Source organism: Salvelinus sp. IW2-2015, linkage group LG4q.2, assembly GCF_002910315.2.
Source record: "Salvelinus sp. IW2-2015 linkage group LG4q.2, ASM291031v2, whole genome shotgun sequence".
Classification (NCBI taxonomy): domain Eukaryota; kingdom Metazoa; phylum Chordata; class Actinopteri; order Salmoniformes; family Salmonidae; genus Salvelinus; species Salvelinus sp. IW2-2015.
The window spans coordinates 21576463-21589608 of NC_036843.1; the positions used below are offsets into that span (position 1 = coordinate 21576463).

The following is a 13146-nucleotide window of genomic DNA, read 5'->3' on the forward strand; positions in this document are numbered from 1 at the left end:
TTTGGGGAAGGCCCTCCTGTTTCATCATGACAATGCCTCTTCACAAAGTGAGGTCCATATAGAAATGGTTTGTCGAGATCGGTGTGGAAGAACTTGACTGGCCTGCACAAAGCCCTGACCTCAACCCCATCGAACACCTTTGAGATTAATTTGAATATCGACTGCGAGCCAGGCCTAATTGCCCAAAATCAGTGCCCGACCTCACTAATGCTCTTGTGGCTGGATGGAAGCAAGTCCCTGCAGCAATGTTCCAACATCTAGTGGAAAGCCTTCCCAGAAGAGTGGAGGCTGTTATAGGAGCAAAGGGGGTGACCAACTCGATATTAATGCCCCTGGTTGTGGAATGAGATTTGATTAGCAGGTGTCCACATACACTACATGACCAAAAGTATGTCAAACAGTTAACATGGAAGCTATAGCTAAACCCTAACATGTAGTTAGTGTGGCTTTCGAATCCAAAAACATTCTCCCATGTGCACAAATATCGTAAAATTATTCCGCTGCTTTCTCAGCTGTGAGTGTCAACCTTGCTAACGTTAGGTATATAATGTTAGCGAGCAAAGCTAAAGTAGCGTAGCCATTTAACCATATACCGTTTATTTTCACATGCCAATATAGCGTTACCTTTTTGAAGTACTTACCACAGAATCATAAATGTAACCTGAGACAGGTTTATCTCATTAATTCTCCTAGCAACTAATAAGCACACTGTTACGGAGTCTAGTTGATAGGTAATCGACTAGTTCGACTGTTCCCCAGACTCCACGCGTAGGGACTTGTACAATGCTTAACAAGGCTATTGAATTTAACATTGGTGTCTGTCTTTATTCTTTAATCCGACATAACATACAGAAACACACACCGCTATAATACAGTCCTTTCTGTGGAATTGAGGAAGTTCTGATTCCATTTGGAATTATGGTGTTGATCATCTTTTGTCCACCAGGGAGCAGTCGATGATTAGCTAAACTAAATCGTTCATAAACCTCCAGCCAGATACTTCTCCCACGAAGGTTGAGAAGAGGACGTTAATAATTAAATACATAAATATTTAGGTAGTCACAAATGGTAGGGGGGAACTTTCTAGTGCTGATGTTATTAATTACGACAATTTGCAGGTGGAAATGTAGCCAGGATTGATAGTAAATTGCTGCACTGTGTTTACCAGCATATATTTTTTTATTAGTACGCCTGATGTATACATTCCTGTAGATATTAAATATTTAAGATTCAGTTTCTGACGAGTGTGCAGTGCACTTTATTTAAATGTTTACCGTTATGATATTACACTCCACCACAGTAGGTGGCGATATTGAAGCATGTTCAATGCGGCTGCTGTTGTGTTGAACATAAAGCCATTTTCTTGTTGGTTGGAGAGTGACTGGGATGTGCTGAAACACATCAGACAGAGTTGTTATAAAGGATTTTTGAAGAGTTTTTACCACAATGAGTTCAATTGGAACTGGGGTAAGTTTTTTTTATGCTAACAAATAAAATGTTTGGTAACTTGTTAGCCTCGGCTCACCTTAGCCAGGCTAGCAACAAAGTTAGCCAACTTGCTAGCTGTGACTGCTCTGTGCTAGTTTTAGGTTTCAGTAGATAACTAGCTAATAATACATTTAATCACGTCATTCGTGTAAGATCTATAATCGTATATAGTGGTGAAGTACATTTTACACTGGGTATTGTTACCTAGCTGTTCTTGCCTTGCAGTACTACTGTTAGTTTGATACTAAGCCATGTTGTCATGCCTGCTGTGCTGAGTCACTTGCACTACAGGCTAGTTAGCTACAGTAGCAATGCTGGCTAAGCTAAATCGAAATTGAAACCAATTCAACTGATTTGGTGTAGGAGAGCTACCGATATCCAATCTATCAACAAATGTTTGATATCACATTATATTTACAAGTTAGACACTGGAAGCCTTTAATTAGCTAGATTGACACTCACACATGCACTTTCAAATGGCTCGGTGCTATCCGGTATCTTTGGGACGTCCCTAACCTTAATCTTTTTAAATTTCAATGTATGGATGTCCCAAGGAGCCTAGATTACACGGAGCCTTTCAAAGGGGATTCCTCTATTGTGAATCTAACAGTTACTAACATGATTTTGCTAGCCATTACTGTGAAAAGTGACACCAATGAGTATTGGTGAGATTGATGTAAAAGTTTGAAGCCTGGCAGTTCCTGTCAATGAAACATGTATGTTATATCAACAGCAGTGGTCATCAAAATATAACATCCAAATCTCCCTTTCTAGTATGATTTGTCTGCCTCCACCTTTTCCCCTGATGGAAGGGTGTTCCAGGTGGAATATGCCATGAAGGCAGTAGAAAACAGCAGGTATGTGATCTTTCCATCTTTTAATGTGTTTTTGAATGCAGTAGAAAACAGCAGGTATGTGATCTTTCCATCTTTTAATGTGTTTTTGAATGCAGTACTAACCACATGATGGAAAGTGACAGGAATATGCACAAATCACTTTTTTGTACTCAAGTGTCTCAATTTGTTTTTTGTTCTTTCTCCTTACAGCACAGCAATTGGGATACGATGCAAGGATGGGGTTGTGTTTGGTGTCGAGAAATTGGTTCTCTCCAAACTTTACGAACAAGGCTCAAACAAGCGTATCTTCAATGTCGACCGTCACGTAGGGATGGTATGTATTCATCCACAGACCACATGCCCAGTATATGTGTGTTTACCAACAAAACTGATGTGCACGCAACCACATGGAGAAAAACCCCAATCTTACAATCAAAGGATTAAAATGTAAGCTATTTCATCTGCAAATGTTTATTAAACATCAAGAGATTTACCCATTGTACTTTATATGCTGTTTATTTCAAATACATAGTTACAGTTGCAGGTTAGCTAGCTAGCTCACGATAGCTTCCAAACCCTACTGGATTGGCTGTTGATACCTAGCATGCTGTCGGCTTGCTAGCACCAACATGGCGAGCCACTCTGGACGAAGCTAGCGTGGCTGGGCAAATCATCGCTAGTTAGTGGATCTTGGCCCGTAACACTCAGAGTATTTGCAATGTCGTCCTTTCTCTGCTGTTTACTTTGTGCATTGCTGAATCTACCTTTTAACTTTTTTACCGATAGGCAGTGGCTGGACTACTGGCTGATGCTCGATCCCTGTCTGAGGTGGCCAGAGAGGAGGCCTCCAACTTCAGATCCAACTATGGACACAATATCCCACTGAAGGTAAAAAGAACTCTGATGCTCTTGATCAGTGTTTTCGCTCAAACTCCTCCTTGTGTACCCTGTCAGTTCCATGTATTTGGTCTGTTCCGTTACAGTACTACCACACCTGATTCAACTGGATAACTGTGACTGTATTAACATGTTTTGTCAACATATTCTGAATTGATTTGCCTTGTCCCCAAGTCCTATGGACAATTGACATATTCCTTGATTTGAGATAAAATACATACAGGTGAAGTTGAAGTTTACATAGACTTAGGTTGGACTCATTAACTTGTTTTTCAACCACTCCACAAATTTCTTGTTAACAAACTATAGTGTTGGCAAGTCGGTTAGGACATCTACTTTGTGCATGACACAAGTAATTTTTCCAACAATTGTTTACAGACAGATTATTTCACTTATAATTCACTGTATCACAATTCCAGTGGGTCAGAAGTTTACATACACTAAGTTGACTGTGCATTTAAACAGCGTTGCAAAATTCCAGAAAATGATGTCATGGCTTTAGAAGCTTCTGATAGGCTAATTGACATCATTTGAGTCAATTGGAGATGTACCTGTGGATGTATTTCAAGGCCTACCTTCAAACTCAGTGCCTCTTTGCTTGACCTCATGGGGAAATCAAAAGAAATCAGCCAAGTCCTCAGAAAAACAATTGTCGCCATCCACAAGTCTGGTTCATCCTTGGGAGCAATTTCCAAACGCCTGAAGGTACCACGTTCATCTGTACAAACAATAGTACACAAGTATAAASACCATGGGACCACGCAGCCGTCATACCACTCAGGACGGAGACACATTCTGTCTCCTAGAGATGAACGTATTTGCGAAAAGTGCAAATCAATCCGAGAACAACGGCAAAGGACCTTGTGAGTAAAACGAGTCCAATGTTGACATAACCTGAAAGGCCGCTCAGCAAGGAAGAAGCCACTGCTCTAAAACGGCTATAAAAAAAAAAGCCAGACTACGGTTTGCAATTGCATATGAGGACAAATATTGTACTTTTTGGAGAAATGTCCTCTCGTCTGATGAAACAAAAATAGAACTGTTTGGTCACAATGACCATCGTTATGTTTGGAGGAAAAAGGGGGATGCTTGCAAGCTGAAGAACACCGTCCCAACTGTGAAGCACGGGGGTGACAGCATCATGTTGTGGGGGTGCTTGGCTGCAGGAGGGACTGGTGCACTTCACAAAATAGATGGCATCATGAGGGAGGAAAATTATGTGGCTATATTGAAGCAACATCTCAAGACATCAGTCAGGAAGTTAAAGCTTGGTCGCAAATGGACAGTGACCCCAAGTATACTTCCAAAGTTGTGGCAAAATAGCTTAAGGACAACGAAGTCATGGTATTGAAGTGGCCATCACAAAGCCCTGACCTCAATCCTATAGAAAATGTGTGGGCAGAACTGAAGAAGTGTGTGCGAGCAAGGAGGCCTATAAACCTGACTCAGTTACACCAGCTCTGTCAGGAGGAATGGGCCAAAATTCACCCAACTTATTGTGGGAAGCTTGTGGAAGGCTACCTGAAACTTTGACCCAAGTTAAACAATTTTAAAGGCAATGCTACCAAATACTAATTGAGTGTATGTAAACTTCTGACCCCCTGGGAATGTGATGAAAGAAATAAACGCTGAAATAAATCATTCTCTCTACTATTATTCTGACATTTCACATTCCTAAAATAGTGGTGATCCTAACAGACCTAAGACAGGGAACATTTACTAGGATTAAATGTCAAGAATTGTGAAAAACTGAGTTTAAATGTATTTGGCTAAGGTGTAWGTAAACTTCTGACTTCAACTGTATAATCTCTCTTTACAGCATCTCTCAGAGAGAGTGGCCATGTACGTCCATGCCTACACGTTATACAGTGCGGTGCGGCCGTTTGGATGTAGCTTCATTTTGGGCTCTTACGATCAAGATGATGGTCCTCAGCTGTACATGGTTGACCCCTCTGGAATCTCATATGTGAGTTATTTTTGGGGGGTTTATCCCCAAACAAGCGCTGTCTGTCATTCATTTACTGTTTTCACACTACACGTTTAGGGACGGTTTCCCGGACCCAGATTAAGACTCATCCAGGAATGAGGCATTCTCTGTGGGGATTTTACCTTGAGCATGTGGTTTAGTCCTGGACTAGTTTTAATCTAGGTCATGGAAAATGGCCCTTTTTTTTAAGGTGTTTGAACCTATGCAATGTTTGATTGATTGGGAATGTTGATTGATTGCCAACATAGATGTTGTATATCTTATTATTCAACCTTAAATTATGACCTGAAATTTGTAACATTAGGCAATGCTGTTAAAATATTAGATGACCACTTATTCATTATTTTGTTATATCAAGGGTTACTGGGGATGTGCTATTGGAAAAGCCAAGCAAGCCGCCAAGACAGAAATTGAAAAGCTTCAGGTAAGAATATTACTTGAGCCGAGTTTCTTAAGACAAGGGAAGATCTTGCTTAATTGTTTGACTTTGATTTTGTATGCTATTGCTATCAACAGATGAAAGACATGACCTGCAGGGAGTTGGTAAAAGAGGTGGCCAAAATGTAAGTGTTTTTGTTTGTTTTATTAAAGGAACACAAACCCACACTGTTGTTCACGCTCATGAATAGCCTCCAATCAAGGCACTGCGTATTAAGTTGCTACTAACATGTACTGTTGGATGTTTTGTAGAATCTACATTGTACATGATGAAGTGAAAGACAAATCGTTCGAGTTGGAACTAAGCTGGGTTGGAGAAGGTAATGCCACTTTCCCATATACACATGTATTTTTAAGTGTGTTATTGTCTCCCTTTGTACATCTGTACATGACAAATGTAACAAAGGCAGAGTTTTGTACCCTGGTCTAAGCCACCACTAGTGTACCGGGTTAGCAGCCATAGCGTTTTTGTAACAAACTTGTCTCTGGTTGTGAGCAGTGTCACACATTTTAAATCTGACAGTTAACCCAGCTCATAACTAGGCAAGTCAGTTAAGAACAAATTCTTATTTACAATGACGGTCTACCCCGGTCAAACCCTAACGACGCTGGGCCAATTGTGTGCCACCCTATGGGGCTCCCGAGTGGCGCGGCGGTCTAAGGCACTGCATCTCCGTGCTAGAGGCATCACTACAGACCCTGGTTCGGTTCCAGGCTGTTTCACAACTGTCCGTGATTGGGAGTCCATAGGGCGTTGTCCGGGTTAGGGTTTGGTCGGGGTAGGCCGTCATTGTAAATAAGAAATTGTTCTTAACCGACTTGCCTAGTTAAATAAAATAACAAAGTGATGTATGGCAAGCATGTGCTATAAGGGGTTATGATTCTGTTAGATACTCAATCTAGCTATCACCTGGTCTAGTCAAATTGATCGCAGCTGGATGTTCTGCTTGAACTGAGCAGTGCAACTTATGACCTTCATGTCCCTTCACCAGTGACAAATGGAAAACATGAGCTGGTTCCAAAAGACATCAGGGAGGAGGCAGAGAAGTACGCTAAGGTATGTACCACGACTACCATTCATTCATTTTTATTTTCCATGGCATTTCTGTGACACTGTATTCTAACCAAAAATACGTCTGTGGTTTGAACTCGAGTCTCCTGTGCGCCACACGACTTGAGTTAGCTTGCTGAGCTAAAGCCCAAGCTTTAGCCCAGGGAGCCAACTCAAGTCTTCAGGTCCCAGGCAAGGTTACCCATCACGTGAGAATGGTTCACTGAACCACTTCCATTATATCTGTCTTGCTGATTCGCAATGCCTTATGCTTCCACCATAGGATTCCTTGGAGGAGGAAGATGACTCTGATGAAGACAACATGTAAACTCATTTCTGTGATTTCTCCACCCGTCACACACCTACTGACAGGATGGCTCTCCAAGAGGCACAAGTTGTTTTGTAATTAATGGACCATTCATGTCATTTCTTCCCTTTTTGGGTTTGATGGATTTCAGCCTTGAAATAAAAGTTGAAGATAAGCACTGTTTATACTAAAAGCATCTTTGGCCTTTTTTTTGTGAGACACTAAATGCTGTCAAGGGTTTGCCTCTGTCATTTGATTTTGTAATTGTGTGTATTTAGCACATAATATCTCAAGGACGGTCACTTGATCCTTCTGGTGGTGCCAGTTGTGGAAGAAGACCAAGACTCTATTTCAGTGCAGTGTGATATGTTTCAAGTATGACTCAGTGACCCGAAGGGCAAAAGTCTCCACATTGACCTCCAACTCCATGCCAGCCTCATCTGATTCTATCCCTGCTTGGATACAATTTAAATCAAATTTTATTCATCACATAAACCCACAATAACATTTGCTAAATATGTGTAACTAAATACTTGTGTTCCTAGCTCCAACAGTGCAGTAGTATCTAACAATACACATCTAAAAGAATGCAAGTAAGAAATATATAAATATTAGATTGAGCAATGTTGACCAGTGTCTTGAATCTGAGGGATTGATTAGCTCCTCATCTGTACATTTGATAAAGACATATCCTTCTGCCTGCCTGGGACAGATTATCTTGTCGTGGCGCTGATGTCAACCTAGTAGATTTAGGCTTGGAATTTCACGTCAGGATACTCAGCCAGAAGAGTAGCCAGTGTTCAGTTACACCCCTCAACACGGCTATATACGTTCATTGTCTGGCTTTAGGTAAGTAGTAAGCAAGATTTGACAGCAATCATTTCACTGGCTTTTACCTGCACATGCTTCCTTCCGGTTACGTAACCAACTTGCCTGCTCTGACGTCCTACGAACAAGGCGCAATTGGCCTCAATTTAAAACGAATCGATACTTTATATTTAACTCGTATCCTCTCCCCAGCAAATGACTACATTGCTAGTAACTCAAATTCAAATACGAGTTACCGCTAGCACCATCTAACGAGTGAGTAGCAATTACTTGCGTTTTCAGTTCACATAGTATATTTCCCACCTTGGAGTGACAAGGAAGCCAGTGTCGAAAATAGGCGGTCCATTGTAAAATATTTCTAACCAGTGAAAGGCTTGGATTGAGATAAAAGCCAATCATATTTCCATGTTGGGGTGTTATTCTTGTAAAAGAAGCCAAGTATGAGAGGACCAATAGCACATTTTCTCTCAAAGCGCCGATTTCCATCTCTACCAACCATAAATACAGAGAAGGTATGTCCTATAGAATTTGAAGAAAGTGTTGACCAATCATATTTCTACGATTCGACCACCGCTGTCAAGCCAGCCAATCGGATTTCGAGAGACCCAGTTTCAGCTCAACAGCTTGTTATTCGTGTATTGCTTTGCAAATCTGGCTAGCAAGTCGTGTCGTTGCATGTAAGTATAAAAAAATATATATATCCCTCTCTAATGAATTACAAACGTTTAACAGTTCACGCTATTTAGATCAACGTGACACCCGTGTCGTTAGTTATCGGACGAGACTTCGCTAAATTTCGTATTTTTTCCCTGTAAGGTTAGGCTGGTAAAGAATTGAAAGCCAGTGACCATTTGGCTTGTTTTTGCAGTGAAGAAATGTATGCGCCTTTTGTGAAACTGGATAATAAATAATGATTGTTCTGATACTTTTTTGTTTTATCGTCGAACAAACCTACCTGACTGCCTCTCGTTTATCCAAATGAGAACCACCGTTTGAAATGTTCTGCCTGAACTAGCTGGCCAACTCAATGACTAGCAAGGCGCTTTAAATCGCCATATCGAGAAACTGTTAACGTTGGCTAGCTAGCATGTTTAAGTTAGCTAACTAGCTAAATTTAGCTTTCGAGTTGAGGGAAATCTTCTGTCGTTACTTACTTTAAACACAATATTTATCATCTCTGTTTCTACTAAAACATATTGTCTAAGAGACTGGTACACCTTTTGTAGCCAGCTCCTCTGTATTTCTCAAGCAGTTAGGAATGAGCTCCCAGCCTGACATGGTGCAGCACGGCGAGCTATGATGGCGACGTGACACAGTCAGATTGCGAGCAAAGCGGGAAGGAACACGCACTATTCTGTCTGTTGTCTATGTGCAACGTCCTTGTAGTATGCCAACGCTGGGCTGTAATTCTATTGATAAAATTCTTTTTAAAAGCTTTTGACTTTTTTTTGTCAACAATCAGCATGAGCATACAGTTAAACTAGATAGCCAGTAGCCACACATTTTTGTGAGTCTGGAGGGAGGGGGCTGCATCGAGCTTGAAAAGAATGCGTTAGAAGTAGCAGGCTAGTTCGTCGTTAGCCTGTTAGCATATTTACTATTTTTCGACTAAAATTGATTTAGTCCGAATCACGGCTGTTTTGACACCTTTATTCATCTGTAATTCCTATCTTGTTTTACAGCAATCAAAACCAATCGAGCTGGACTCCCTCAAATAGCCTCTACGATGAAGGTAAGTCACTTGGCTAACCTCAGTTGAAAACAGCAGTGAAGCCGACGCCTCTTTCACTTGGCTTGCAAAGAGACTGGGGGACAACTGTCTATATGGTTGGCAACAATATATGACAATTTGAAGGTGTCAATGTCACATACAGTACCAGTCAAAAGTTTGGACACACCAACTCATTCAAGGGTTTTTCTTTATTTCTACTATTTTCTACATTGTAGAATAATAGTGAAGACATCAAAACTATGAAATAACACATATGGAATCATGTAGTAACCAAAAAGGTGTTTAAACAAATCAAAATCTATTTTTTTTATTTTAGATCTTCAAAGTAACCACCCTTTGCCTTGATGACAGCTTTGCACACTCTTGGCATTTGTTCAAAGCTTCACCTGGAATGCTTTTTCAACAGTCTTGAAGGAGTTCCCACATGCTGTGCACTCGTTGGCTGCTTTTCCTTCACTCTGCAGTCCAACTCACCCCAAACCATCTCAATTGGGTTGAGGCCAGGTCATCTGAAGCAGCACTCATCACTCTCCATCTTGATCAAATACCTCTTACGCTGCCTGGATGTGTGTTGGGTCATTGTCCTGTTGAAAAACAAATGATAGTCCCACTAAGCGCAAACCAGATGGGATGGCGTATCGCTGCAGAATGCTGTGGTAGCCATGCTGGTTAAATGTGCCTTGAATTCTAAATAAATCAGTGTCACCAGTAAAGCACCATCACACCACCTCCTCCACGGTGGGAACCACACATGCAGAGATCATCCGTTAACCTACTCTGCATCTCAGAAAGACACGGCGGTTGGAACCAAAAWTCAAAAATTTGGACTCATCAGACCAAAGGACAGATTTCCACCGGTCTAATGTCCATTGCTTGTGTTTCTTGTCCCAAGCGAGTCTCTTCTTATTGGTGACCTTTAGTAGTGGTTTCTTTTCAGCAATTTGACCACGAAGGCCTGATTCACGCAGTCTCCTCTGAACAGTGGATGTTGAGATGTCCGTTATTTGAACTCATTAGGTGAAGCATTTATTTGGGCTGCAATCTGAGGTGCAGCGGTCCTCATGAGAGCCAGTTTCATCATAGCGCTTGATGGTTTTTGCGACTGCACTTGAAGAAACTTTCAAAGTTCTGGATTGACTGACCTAAATGATGGACTGTCGTTTCTTTTTGCTTATTTGAGGGCTTGTGGCAAGAACAGCTATGTGGTAAAAGCCCAAATCCATATATCTTCTGTTTACCACCCCTACCTTGTCACACCACAACTGGCTCAAACGCATTAAGGAAAGAAATTCCACAAATTAACTTTTAACAAGGCACACCTGTTCATTGACATGCATTCCAGGTGACTTCCTCATGAAGCTGGTTGAGAGTGCCAAGATTGTGCAAAGTGTGGCTACTTTGAAGAATCTCAAATATAAAATACATTTTGACTAACACTTTTTTGGTTACAGCATGATTCCATATGTGTTGTTTAATAGTTTGTCTTATCTATTATTCTACAGTGTAGAACATAGTAAAAAATAAACACCCTTGAATTAGTAGATGTGTCCAAACTTTTGACTGGTACTGTATATTTAATTTCAATGTCAAAGTTTTCATGTAGGCTTCACCATATATGACAATTTTCAGACAGCATTGCCCACCTCTTCCTGAGGAAGACAACAAATGTTCTTGAGTTGAAAAACCTCTAATGCAATGTTTGTGGCATCATGCTTCCTGGACATCTCTTTCAATAGTGGTCAAACATGGTCTGTGTTTACTTTCTAAGAAAGAACAATGATAAATGTTACAGGGGTGTCTGTTTTTCTTACAGGCAGCGGACGAGCCTGCCTACCTGACCGTGGGGACGGAGGTCAGCGCGAAATACAGAGGTGCCTTCTGTGAGGCAAAAATCAAGACTGTTAAACGGACGGTGAAGGTTAAGGTAAGAGCACGGCACAACAATGGCTCCGTCTCAAATGACACCCCATTCTCCTTATAGTGCACTACTATAAACGGAATGGGGCTGGGGTCAAAAGTATTGCACTATATAGGGAAGAGGGTGTCATTTGGGACACAGACAACATTCTAATCAAACAAGGGAGTAATGTGAAAGGGTGCAAATGGTGATGTCCAAATCTGACAAGGATATGTTGTGTGTGTGTGTATATATAGGCCAAGTAGACAAGCTGATTGTCCAGTTTCGGTCACAGTTTTGCTGCAAAAGGACCCCCCCATCTAAATGTTAGTGTATGCCAGTGACATCTTTCACATAGACCTTGTTCTATGAACAGTTGCTCAGTTTGTTTCAGAAAGCATTATGCTAATCCAGGGGTCTTCAACCTTTTCTAGCATACTTTTTTTTAGCATACTTTTTTTTTGTCATTCTCCTCTACCCTGCGACTCTTCCCCCGATCCTTGGTGTACAAGAGATGTTTTCTGTCAATATAACTGGTAAAATAAGGTTAGTAAACAACTAAGGGGCCCCATAAAATCATATGTAGTATTTTCCTGATTTTATATCTTTCGATATTATAATTATTCATAGAGCAACAATAACAAATTATGTTCTGAGTCATGTCAATGCTTAAATCACATGGAAATACCATTATTTTTTATTTTTTTAGGTATGGAAAAGAACAACGCATTTGTGATTTGAGTGTAATTCCCCTTCATCTGTGCATCGGGCGAGAAAGGAATGTGTCGGTCTAGCCTACTGCTGCACCACATGTCATGGCAGAGTTTGCAAAACAATTGCCACTCAATTTATACAAATAATCATGATCTAGTAATGTCAGGTAAGCCTAATTTGCATTTGAGAGTTTTTTGCGAAAGTCTTGGTCCACCCACAAGACTGTTATCATTAGCATCGCTAACTGGCTATACATACAGTGATAGACAAATGCGCGCACCAAACAGACGGACAGCAATTTTTCTGGGAATTAATTGGCATATATTGTTTGGCTTTTTAAGCCAACAGTGGCTAACCAGGGGTGGGATAATGTCGATGTGTCTTTGATTGGACAGTGGCCGGGAGCTTTATGGTTGACTGTTTGCGATGGAACACATGGGGGGGGAAATGCATGCGTCACCCTTTATTTGGATAGTCCGGATTTTCCATCTGTAGATGCTCTACAGATGATCCTACTGTCTGTTGCTAATTAACTGCTTGCTAAGTTTAGGGTTAGTAGATTAGTTGAAATGTTACAGATAGTAGGTTAAGCATCTACAGATGGACTATCCATATATAGTGTTACCAAAGCATGTACTTACAGAATCGATTGGCAAGCTACTCATAGTTGGGCTGCGAGCTACTGGTAGTTCGCGATCTAGATGTTGGAGACCCCTGGGTTAATCTGACCTACGCAGTCCCAACTAGACACTCTGAAAATAGTTAATTTAGTCTTATCATAACAAACGCTGGTGATAGTCTGTCATCATGACTGCATTGGTTACAGCGTGTTGGGTAAAACACATGTTTCACATTAAATACACTGAACAGTGTTGGTCCCTTGTTTCTTGAGCTGCAATTAAAAATCCCTGAAATCTGTGCTGGGGACAATAAAAGGCCACTTTAAAATTAGCAGTTGTCACAACACAATG

At 40.9% G+C, this 13146-nt stretch overlaps 2 protein-coding genes across 6 annotated transcripts in view; both read left to right on the top strand.

Annotated features, from left to right (window-relative positions):
* Positions 1 to 1331: 1331 nt before the first annotated feature.
* On the top strand, positions 1332 to 7197 carry LOC111963467 (proteasome subunit alpha type-3). Of its 2 annotated transcripts, XM_023986922.2 has the most exons (10): positions 1332 to 1467; positions 2263 to 2345; positions 2535 to 2658; positions 3111 to 3212; positions 5041 to 5187; positions 5567 to 5632; positions 5725 to 5771; positions 5899 to 5966; positions 6639 to 6703; positions 6981 to 7197. In XM_023986922.2, exons 1-10 carry the CDS (start codon positions 1447 to 1449, stop codon positions 7023 to 7025), a joined length of 768 nt encoding a protein of 255 aa, XP_023842690.1. In that variant the 5' UTR covers positions 1332 to 1446; the 3' UTR covers positions 7026 to 7197. The 2 variants fall into 2 exon arrangements, with proteins under 2 accessions (XP_023842690.1, XP_070299528.1); XM_070443427.1 differs by lacking the exons at positions 1332 to 1467; positions 2263 to 2345 and adding an exon at positions 2362 to 2399.
* Positions 7198 to 8411: 1214 nt separating this feature from the next.
* Positions 8412 to 13146, top strand: part of LOC111963468 (AT-rich interactive domain-containing protein 4A) — a 49734-nt gene continuing 44999 nt past the window's right edge. For 2 of the 4 annotated variants that reach the window (XM_023986924.2, XM_023986926.2), the window contains exons 1-3: positions 8412 to 8509; positions 9515 to 9564; positions 11378 to 11488. In XM_023986924.2, coding sequence (XP_023842692.1) covers positions 9559 to 9564; positions 11378 to 11488 — 117 coding nt within the window. In that variant the 5' untranslated portion in view covers positions 8412 to 8509; positions 9515 to 9558. The remainder of the gene's footprint in view (positions 8510 to 9514; positions 9565 to 11377; positions 11489 to 13146) is intronic. The other 2 variants (XM_023986923.2, XM_023986927.2) reach the window with 2 other exon arrangements.